This window comes from Balaenoptera musculus, chromosome 4 (assembly GCF_009873245.2).
Source record: "Balaenoptera musculus isolate JJ_BM4_2016_0621 chromosome 4, mBalMus1.pri.v3, whole genome shotgun sequence".
Lineage (NCBI taxonomy): Eukaryota > Metazoa > Chordata > Mammalia > Artiodactyla > Balaenopteridae > Balaenoptera > Balaenoptera musculus.
In genome coordinates, this window is record NC_045788.1 from 143180913 (window position 1) to 143191673 (window position 10761).

A 10761-nucleotide genomic window follows, 5' to 3' on the forward strand; every position below is an offset into this window, starting at 1 on the left:
ATGTCAAGGCCGTGCCTGTCATTCAGGAAACATCTGCTTCCAGATCAGACTTTGGAAAAATATTTATTAGGGAGGACGGCTGCAAAGCCCACCTTCAAGAAGAGGCAAGTCGAGGTGGCCCTGCCATATAGGAGGGCATCTGGCTACGGCCCCTCACGGCAGAGGGCACAGGGGCAGGTCTGCCCAGCCAGCCCCTCCTGCCCTGGCGTGGTGCCCATCCACAGCGAAAGCTCGGCTTTCCTGGGTGGGCGAGGCTTCCTGAGGCCGCAGCCCTGTGTGCCGAGGCTCAGCCTGGGGTCGAGCAGAGGCCGCAGCTGTGCCCCCCCCCCCCCCCGCTCTCCCAGGTGTTCGGGAAGACGCCGGGCTTCAGCTCAGGGTCCCCGCTGACAGTCACTCCATGGCCCCCTGCAGCTCCTGCTTCTGCAGGGCCTGGAGCCGGCTGACCACGCGCTGGTGGACGGCCTCCAGACCCTCACTGTCTAGTTCCCGCAGCAGCAGGAGGACGGCGGTCAGGATGTTGTTCTGGGGGCACAGAGAGTCACCGCGTGAGCATCACGCCTGCGAGGCCAGGCCGCCCACACCACGACACACGCGCACATCGCGGGAGCACGGCCTGCAGGAGGGCGGCCTTGCAGGCAACAGATGGAGACTCCGGCAGACGGAAGCCACAGTCGTGGCACGGGCGTGGCACTCACCTCCGGCAGGGACTTCCTACGAACTGACTTACCTCCTGTTCACAGCCCTGAGGCCCAGAGAGGCTGGGCGGCAATGCAGCAGGGGCCAGAAGCAGGCTCTCAGCAACACGCACTCAAATGCACACGTGCTTAGTGTGTGATGCACCCGTGGCCACATAGCTACACCTGGTTTCCATCTGCATTTGAGCAGGGAAACATTGCCATTTCTACTAGGAAAATTCTGGAAGGATTTTGCACAAGGCGGCTACTTGAGCCGATCCCTCTTGTGGGATGACCTGAGGCAGAGCCGCAAGCCGGAGCAAGCGGCCCGTGTGGACACGTGAGGACGTCGCTCAGAGGCTCACGCTCGGGGTGCTGAGCCCTGGCTCTGCAACGCCCTAAGACTCCTGCTCCCCTCAAATCTCACCAGCCCTCCCCCGTGTCCCCAGGTCTTCCTGGCCACCGGCACCTTGCACTCGGAGGCTTGCGGGGGGCTCGATACCCACAGGGACACCCAGCCTGGCCGGGACCCTCGGTGGCAGAGCCAGGGCCCTGCTGTTCTCTGCTTTCAGAGCAGGTGTCCTGTTTGAGCAGGTTTGATGGTCTTTCGTCTGCATTTATGGCAGGCGCGGAGTTGAACCAGTGTCTTCACTCTCTGGTCCACTCTGCACTGCAGAGGCCCTGGGGTGGGAGTGAGGGTGGGGGGAGCTTCAGGCCTTAGCCCACCTGCTGGGCAGACCTGCCACTGGGGACGGTACATACCTCGGGCTCCTCCCAAAACATGTGGGAAGTGTGTGCAGGGACCCTGAGCTGCCCCACGCGGCCACCTCACTGAGAGTGTTGTCACGAGGGGACAGTGACCTGCCGGGGTGGGGCAGGGCGGGGGAGACCAGCCACAGGCCAAGTGACTGCTGCCAAGATTGGCCTTCAGCCTGCGGTCACATCTGTCCACAGCCCTGGGGGCTGGCACTTCCAAGGACGGGGCCTCAGCCCATCCACTTCTGTACCTCCCGTGAGCTTTGCACGCATTTCAAGTGGTCACACATGAATGAGCAAGGCCCAGCCCGTGGCTTCGGGCAGCCTCGCTCGGACTGTGGTGCCCCCCTTCATGATGCCGCAGGGAGGTCACAACACCTGACAGCTCTGGTCAGGCCGAGCCAGGGGCTGGAGCAGGTGCTGGGCCTCCCCACAGACCCTGGTTCTGCTCAGACAGCTCCCCTTCCCACGTGAGCCGGTGGCGAGGCCCCCTCTGGGCTGAGCTGACTGGTGACCCATTCCCCTGCCAATGACCGGCTCAGGGAACTGACACCGAGCCTGCTGGGGGGCAAGGGCACGTGGGGAAGATGTTGCACTGGTAAGAGGACACACGGCAAGAAACGGCCCCACCCTTCTGCCGGCCGCGAGCCTGGAGCAGGGCATCCCTGTGAGCGCGGGACGAGCCCAAGCACAAGCCAGAGTGACACGAGAGGACTTGGAGGGACCCGGGTCTTTGCCGATGTCACTCAACTGCCCATATGACCTACTTATCGTTCAGCCAACAAGCCGTGATCCTTACAGGGGTGCCTGCAGAGCCGTGGGGCCTGCCGCCTGGTCACTGCACAGGGACACCGCCGCCGCCCTGGCCAGGAGGGTCCCTGCCTCTGACCGCAGGCGGGAGGCCTCTCCCCAGGCAGCAACCTTCCCGCCCCCAGACCGCCCTCGGCACAGCCCCGGGTGCGGGGGGGCCCCCGCTGCGCACTCAGGCACCCCTCCTCCGTCTGCCACGTCCAACCAGCTTAGATGTAGACACAGACACTGGACCCAGACGGTCGGCTTCCCACCCTCTAGGGCCTGGTTTTGCGCGTTCCTGTGGTGTCTCCAGGCCCCGGCCCCCGACCCCCGGCCCCCAGTCTCCACATTCTGGGGCCACTTCCGGCCAGAGCAGCTTCTGTCACACTCACCCTGTTCTTGCGACTGCTTGTGGCCGCCCTCTGCGGGAAGGAAGGAAACTGGTCCCGGGAAGGGCGCTTCAGGCCGAGCTGCCCCTGGATGCTGCTGGCGGGGGCGGGTGGGGGGAGGACAGCGCGCGTGAGGCCCGGGGGGCACGGAGCCCCGCCCGCACTGTTCACACAGCATCTGTGGGCCCAGCGCCTTGGGGCACAGCGAGGAAGAGGCTCCTAAAAGCGGACCCCACCCCATCCACAGGGAGAGCCCCACTGCAGGACCCTGCTTCTGGGGGGACAGGAGCAGTGGCCGGGGGGCGGGGCAGCTCTACTTCTCTGACCCCTGGGGTCACCTCCCTGCTCCTGGAGCTCCCCCCAGGGCCGGGGGGTGGGGCACGAGCACAGATGATGCACGAGCCCCGGACAAAGAGCAAAAGCCACGTGCCCTCCCTCTCCCGCCGCGGGGCAGCAAGGCGCACGGGCCTCATCTGCAAGCGGGCGCCCGGCCTGGGGCCCTGCTGTGAACAGTGGTCTCCACCACGTTCCCCAAGTCCAGTTTCTGCCCACAAACGTCTGTGACAATCATTCAATTGAGGTGCCCTGTGGGTCAGGGAGGGCCCTCCCTCAGCCCACCTGCCCTGCCGTCCCCGGGGCTCCTGAGGCTGCACAGAGGCTCGGTCGGCCACGGCCATGGCCACGAGGCTTCCCTCCTGCGCAGGGGGCCCTGCACGCCCACTAGCCCACCGCCCCGAGTCCACCACTCCCTGCGGAGGGCTGGTCCCACACGCGCACGAGCTCCCTGCCCTGGGCCTTCTCTTGGCCACGTGGCTGACCCCAGGCTGAGGGCCCCTGAGAGCCAGCCCAGAAACAACCACCCGCACGCCCCCTCCAGCCCCAGAGGCACAGCCGCGCGCGGGAGGACCGGGCAGGCCCGCGGGCCACACCTGGTCTCCTCCTCGCCGAGGCTCAGCGGGTCCCGTGGCATCTCGGTGGCGGCATCCACGGTGCTCGGGATGTAGGACAGCTCAGGCGGGCCACTGCCTGAGTCCTCTCTGCTGGGGGCCGTGACCTCCTCTCCCTCCACCAGTGCTCGGGACACCTCCTCCTCCGTCACAGCTTGGGGGGGGGGAGGGGCAAGACATCAGCGGCCTCACCGCGAGCGAGCCCCCTGAGCCGTGGCCCGGCCGGCCCCTCGGCGCTCAGCACGGTCTGCTTCGGAGTTGAGGCGGCTGTCTGTCCACCCCGACGGCCAGCCCCCGGGAGCAGGGCTGGGTCCCCCACCATTGCATCCCGCCCTGGAGGTGCTGGAGACACGACAGATGGCCAATGACTGCTTGTGAATCTGAATGTCAGCATTTGCCAAAAGCAGGTAGATACTCATAAAAAACCCTAAACTAAGACAGGGTTTTAAAAGGAACAGACTACACTATATTTCTTCTATTTCACTCACACATGACAGTTTATGTGAAGTTTATTTATATTAAAATCATTCACCTAGGAGAAAATAATCGTGCACATAAGGGTCAGGAACCAGCACAGAGAACGCCAGGGGATTCACAGGAAAAAGGCATGGCCCTGGAAACGAGCTGGAACCCCAGAGGTGTGAGCAGGAAGGGCCCACACACATCGCCTCGTGGGTGATGGAGGAGACGCGGGTTGAAACCGCAGGAAGGCGCCCCCCATCCCCCCACCCCACCCCTCCAACAGCAAGGCAACCCGGGGTGGGGGGGGTCAAGGAGCGATGCAGCGCCCTCACCTGCTGGCATCACCACCTTGGGACCCTGTCGACCAGCAGCGATGCTGCCCGGCCACCCAGACCGTCACGTGCTCCCGGGGCAGGTGGACGAGCATTTGGAGCAGAGGGTACTTAGCAGGATAAAAAGGAGAAGCAGCAACTCAGCGCTTCGATGGCGGGACAGAGAAACAACTGTGCGGGTTCAGCTGAGATCCTGCACTCCGCGAGGGGCCACGCCGGGTGGCAGACGGCACAACCTGGGGCTCCCCGAGGAGGCCGGCCTCCCCGGGCCCTGCGAGACGGCAGGGGTGGAGCCTGCTCGCGTGCGACCCGGCCCGCGGGCACCTACCCTGGTTGTCCAGCTTCTGCAGGTGAGGCAGGTTGCGCAGGACGGTCATGCGGTAGAGGTGAGGGCAGGCGCCGCAGCAGGGGTTCTCCGCCAGCCACAGCACGCGCAGGCACGGGAGGCCCTTCAGGTAGAAGAGCTCCGCCAGACTGGGGATGCAGTTCTTGCGCAGGTAGAGCTCGCTCAGCTGCCGGCAGCGGCTCACGGGCTCCAGGGTGGAGATGCTGTTGACGCTGCGGGGAGACGGCCGTCAGTGCCCGCCGGGGCACCCCCGCCCCACGGAGACGAGAGCGCTGCTGGGCCAGTGCCCACCTGCCCTCGCCTTAGAAGTAGGTCAGACCCGGCATGGCTAGTCAAGTGCAAGGGAGGGCCCAGGCCCAGGAGAAAGCCCTGGGGGCGGGGGAAGCTCCTCCAGCTGAAGGTGGGAGCGGCAGCCCCCGCTCTGTTGAGGCCGCGAGGAGTCAACCTTGGGGGTAGGAGGTCTCAGCCCCCTTATAGGACAGGAGACTGCGGCCTCCCGGGGACACACCAAGCCCAAAGCTGGCAGCGGCCAGGAAAACCCATGTGACCGAGAACCGAGCACTGAACTTCCAAACCCCAGGTTCACAAGAGAAACAGCTTCGGGTTTAAATTATGAGTGAACCAGAGACAGGACATCAGCCAGGCACCAGGCAGAAACCTACAGGTCTGAGCTGACGGAACGGGATCACCCCCTGCACACCCAGTCGGACCAGCTGGCTCAGCTCGAGGGGGGCGGCCAAGCACCCTCATGCCCTGAGCCCCAGGCCGCAGGGGACCCTGCCCGACGTGCCAGACCGGTCTAGACCACCCTTTGCTGGCCGCTGCATTTGTGCCGGGCAGGCTGTCCCAACTCCTGCCTTAGGGCCGCTGCTGCCACACCCGACACTCGCTTGTCAACGTGGCTGCTGGAGTGCTCGGCACCACCTCGCCCGGCAGCCGGGACGAGGCTGACGCCATCTCACCACCAGCAAACCCAGGCTTTGGGATCCTCACCATCAGGGAAGCTGCGCAGGCGATGGGGTGAAGCGAGAACTTCAACCTGCAGGGCCCGGAGTCCCCTCCTCGCCCACTGGGCTAACGCTGCCGTTGCTACAGACCGAATGTGTCCCCCAGATTCAGATGCTGAGATCCTGACCCCCAGTGCAGTGGTGTTAGGAGGTGGGGCCCCCATGAGCGGGGTCAGCGCCCTTATAAAAGGGACCCCACAGAGCTCTCCGCCCTTCTGCCAGGTGAGGACACAGGGCGAAGATGCCGTCTGTGAGCCAAGAGGCAGCCCCTCACTAGACCCTGATCTCAGGCTTGTGGCCTCAGAACTGCGAGGAATGAATGTCTGTAAAATCCCACTAGAGCGGCCAGAATGGACTAAGCCTTCCTGCCCACGGGCACTGAGACCAAAGCCAAACGACGTCATCTCACAGGATGGCCAACCCGCATCCAAGCAGCAGTCCCCACCAGTTCAAGCGGCCAGCCAGCCAGGCGACAGCCCTGGGCACTGTCCTCCCCCGGCTGCGGTGGTGAGAACCCCTGCTGCACGACGAGGGGGCCTTCGGCTCGGAGGCCCAGCAACTTGCCCCAGGTTCCTCAGACAGCGCTCGGCAGCGACAGGGTTAAGTCCACAGCCCGCTGCAAGTTTCCTGCTGTCTTTGGGTAATGAAAGTGTATACATTTGTTTGTCAGGTAAGGCCTTCTGGGGCGTGGGCTCAAATCCCAGCTTCACTGATAATCGTACCAGGTAAGTGACAGTGGACGGCTGGCGCCTGCACATGCTGGCGCTCCGAGCTCCCCACTGCACCTGCTCTCCTCGCCTCCACCCCACCCCACCCCGGGGCCACTGCTGCCTTCACCCCCGTCTGACGGGTCTTACAGCCAGGGAAGCCAAGGCACACAGGCCCGAGCTGGGCCCCGGGTGGGAGACGGGTCCTGGGCCCACTCCTTCATTCATTCCTTCATCCCACAAGAGGGTGCCGGCCTGAGCCTGTCGGGTCGGGGCTGGGGGTGCGTGAGCACAAGGTGGGCGGCACGGCACCCACCAGGTGACCCTGGAAAGCGCAAAGGAGGCCGAGCAGAGGGCTAGGGAGGGACAAACAGGATGGCCGGCTGTGTGATGAGGAAGGTAAGTCACGGGATCTGCACGGGACCAAGGGCCTACGACCCCACACACAGCGCGAGCCCTGCGACCTTCTGAGCTGCCAAACAGGGAGTCTGCCTTCCTTACAGGGCTTAAATCTCCCTGAGGTTTCAGGTGTGGGGACCTGCAGAAAGCACCCACCCTGGCATCTGGGCATCTGGCAGGGTCAGCTCCCTCCTGGGCCCAGAGTGGACAGGACAGAGCTCAGGGCTGGAGGGCGTTCCTCCCTCCCCCTGACCCTGCAAACTCCCCAGGCGCCTGAAGCCCCAAAGGCAGTATTTGGTTCTTTCGAGGCTTCCTTTGTTAAACCGCTAATGGCTCTGGAAGAGGTCAACTATTACCAAGGACAGATCGTGTGATGCAGGGAAGCTGGCAGAGCTCCAGGCAGTGACAGAACCAGGAGGGCGGAAAAGGCTGGCGCGCTGGGGCAGACGTGGTCACGCTGGGGCAGCTGCTCACCGTTAGGAGGGCGGCACCCACTGACCCCCGGACGGGCAGGCGAGCTCAGGGGGAGGCCCGGGTGCCCTCCAGGAAGGGGGCGGAGCTGCCAGGCCCTCGTGCTGCCTGGGCCTGGCCTGCAGCAGCGGCCCTCCCAGACCTCGTTGGGAATTTTCAGGTTATCTAAGGGCCTGCAGGAGGGACCTGAACACTCTCCTCCTCCTCCAGCCCCGGTGACTTAAGAGTGGGGCGGGCCGGCATTTAGTACCTGAGGGTGATCACTTCCAGGCTGGGCATTTCCCGGCAGATGGAGATCTAGGAAGGAAAAGAGTGTGATTTTGCAAAAGTCGCTGGGCGCTGGCCCTGTGACGTCACCCCTCTCCAGCAGCCAAGAGAACCAAGATGGAGCCGCAGTCTACCCCACGCCAAGGGCCTAAGCAGAGGAGCTTCCCTCGCCCCAGGAGCACGCAGCGCTCTGCATCCCGCTCCCCTCTGCAGCCCAGATGTCCCCTCTACCTGATGGAGAAACGGGCACCCTCTCCACAACTTTAAACAGCATCATTACTACCAAATGCTGCCAGCCCTCGAGACGGAGCGTTCCTAATTTTACATGCCCTCGAAGGACATTGGTAAGGGGAGCTGAATGGACAGAGGGGCCACTGCTGCCTTCACCCCCGTCTGACGGGTCTTACAGCCAGGGAAGCCAAGGCACACGGGCCCGAGCTGGGCCCCGGGTGGGAGACCGGTCCTGGGCCCACTCCTTCATTCATTCCTTCATCCTGCAAGAGGGTGCCGGCCTGAGCCTGTCTTCTTGCTGCCCCTGACATCCAGGGAAAGGACAGAAGCCGCTTCTGGCCAACAGAGCTGTGCCAATAGGGAGACAGGCTTGAAACTGGATCTCAGACCATCTTAACACTGACTCAGCGGAAGAGAGCAGCGGGGCTCAGGATGGTCCATGCAGGCTCCCTGACCTGTAAGGCTGATGAACGGTGAAGCCCCAAATATCTGTGTGCCTGCCAGACACCACGCATGGCGCCAGATGGGGTCCTGACATCAACAAGTGCACTGCCTGGTCCGAATGCTTCACATTTGCGGTGGATCTGTTTTCTGTTACAGTGGTGTTTTGCTTCGTTTGTTTTTGCTGCTGAATAGGCAGCACTTCAGCTACAGAATGAGGCGGAACCGGCTCTTCTGGACAGCCCTGACAGCATTTCCAACTTTGTTTCTCAGAAAAGGTATGGTTCAAGGTACAAAAGAGAAGTCAATAAGAACCCGCTGACTAGCACTCACACTCTGTACGAGCTGGAGACATTCATCCCAGAAACAGGCGGGCGGGGGTAGAAATCTATTCATGGACTTACAGCTCAGCCCAGCGGCCCAGTTCCGTGCTCCGCCCCCACCCAGGCCCCATCTCTTCCTGCCATGGGAGTCGGGGTGAAGCTGGATCTGACCAAGGGGAGGAGCTGAAGTGAAGAAACTCCTCGGGGACGTGAAGTCCAGGAACCCATACAAAGAAACCTCCAGCTGAGCGCACTGCTTCTTAAAGTCACCCAAGCCACTGGGGCTCTTCCCCGGGTGGGAGCAGGTCTGTGCCGTGGACCTGCCCGCTCCTCTGAGAGGCCTGCCTTTCACCTGCAGGAGAATGTGTGCAGGAACGTCACAGTGCACTTGGGTGCTACAGAACTTTTCTTTCATGAGTGGTCCCGCCTTACAAAAACTGCTCAAGGAACAAAGGACTGGTCGGCCGCCTGGATCGAATGGGAGAGGTCTGTCAATTTAACCAGCCTCTTGGGGACCAGGGATTGTCTGGAGATGATCAGCATGATACTTACATCAGTGAGGCGGCTGCCCCTGGGGAGAGAAAAAGACATACGCGCTTTTATTTTGTTAAAGTTGAATTTAAAACATTAAAAACAAAAATTAATGACAAACGTCTACAAACTTTAAGAGTCTGTGATTTTAACGACAAAGTAAAAGACAGCTTTCCCAGATAACTGACAAAGGTGCCAAAAATCGTTTCCTGGTTGATTTTGGACAAAACTATTTGATACTGGCGGGCTCCTTCGCAGACTAAGGCACGGCAGAGGTTGCCCCATTTGAAGGACACAAAGATTTACTCATTCTCAAGGCTGTTGCACTGAGGGATGATTCCCTCACTAATGTGCATAAACAAGGGTGTCTTTGTAAGGGCCAAGTTCAAAGGCTAAACATGCGACTTATGAAACACACTTCAGAAAGCCTGGAATAGGGCTGTTATGCCTCCCCGCTTAGGGGAAGAATGACCGCCCCATGCAGAACAAAGGCACGCATTATTGAAAACAATGACAGGGATGCTGTGGCCAAAATACCAGAAGTGCAGCGCAAAGAGAAAGGCTTTTAATGAACAGGCAGAGCTCACTGCGGTCAATCTGCCCGACACCAGTGGGAGGACGGTCTACTTCTGGCTGAGCGCCACCTGAACTGTCCAGTGTACAGGGCGCGTGGAGCCGTGCTCTGAACCCCCAGTGAACGTGTGCGGACCTTTCCGGAGTTTCAGAAGTACTTCTGGTCCTTCCTCGGCTCAGCTAGGCCTGGCCGCCCTGCCTTTGAACCTGCACCTGTATCTCTTCCTGTCACCTCCCGGACAGTGAGTCCCCTGGGGACAACCCCTCTCCGCACCCCCCAGGGCTCAATTACAAAAATGTTTACTGAAGCATCACTCTAGAGTCTCAGTTTCCTTTCTTTCCCCTAGCAAGGGTGTCAATCACCTTGATCTCCCACCTTATCAGCAGGCCTGGCTCCCAGGGACTGCTGGCAATGTCAGAAATGAGACCTGTCCACAGAGGGAAACGTCTGCCCACTAAAGCTACCTAGAAGCCCAAGAGCCAGTCTTCAAGGTAATTCCAATTGTTTCCAGCAAGGAGGGCAGGAGGGCAGCTTTGGAGCTGTGTGTGAAATACCACTGCTCAGGAGGAGTGAAAATTCTGAAACGACCTTTCCCCAAAGGCCCCCTGAGCTTATGGCATCACCTCCCAGAGGCTGTGAGCCCCTGGGACCGGGCAGACCAGCCTGGACAGGGGCCAGGAAGGTGAGGCCAGAGGTGCCCCCCTCCACCCCGAACCCCTCTGCATCCTCCGCAGGCCCTTCTCGGTCCCGCCCCAGAGCAGAGGGGGCGGGCTGGGGTCCCCGCTCCAGGGCCGAGGTGCTGGGCAGGGGTCTCCATTCCTAGGCGGCTCTTCCCAGCCCTGTCCCAGGGAGAGGGTCCCGGGAAGGGGGTGCCGGGCAGCGGGGAGGACACGCGGGGACGGCCCCCGGCCTCTGGGCCTCACCAGCAGTTGAGCTTCCGCACGCTGTGCAGCTCTGAGGCCTTGGCCCGGGACAGGACCATCTTCCGCGTCAGCTTCATGACGGTGGGCCGCCCGGAGCCCTCACCCCGGCCCAGCTCTCAAACCCCCAGCTTCCACGGAGGCCATCCACCAGGCCGCGGCGTTTCTCCAAGGGGCGGGGCCCGCGTCGTC

At 62.1% G+C, this 10761-nt stretch overlaps 1 protein-coding gene across 2 annotated transcripts; it reads right to left on the minus strand.

The window, feature by feature from the left end:
- Positions 1 to 44: 44 nt before the first annotated feature.
- On the minus strand, positions 45 to 10761 carry CFAP410 (cilia and flagella associated protein 410). 2 transcript variants are annotated; one of them, XM_036851395.1, is made up of 7 exons: positions 10573 to 10761; positions 9097 to 9115; positions 7533 to 7579; positions 4681 to 4910; positions 3541 to 3712; positions 2615 to 2705; positions 45 to 522 (listed from the first exon to the last, which is right to left on the minus strand). In XM_036851395.1, exons 1-7 carry the CDS (start codon positions 10647 to 10649, stop codon positions 391 to 393), a joined length of 768 nt encoding a protein of 255 aa, XP_036707290.1. In that variant the 5' UTR covers positions 10650 to 10761; the 3' UTR covers positions 45 to 390. The 2 variants fall into 2 exon arrangements, with proteins under 2 accessions (XP_036707290.1, XP_036707289.1); XM_036851394.1 differs by having other exon boundaries at positions 2615 to 2708.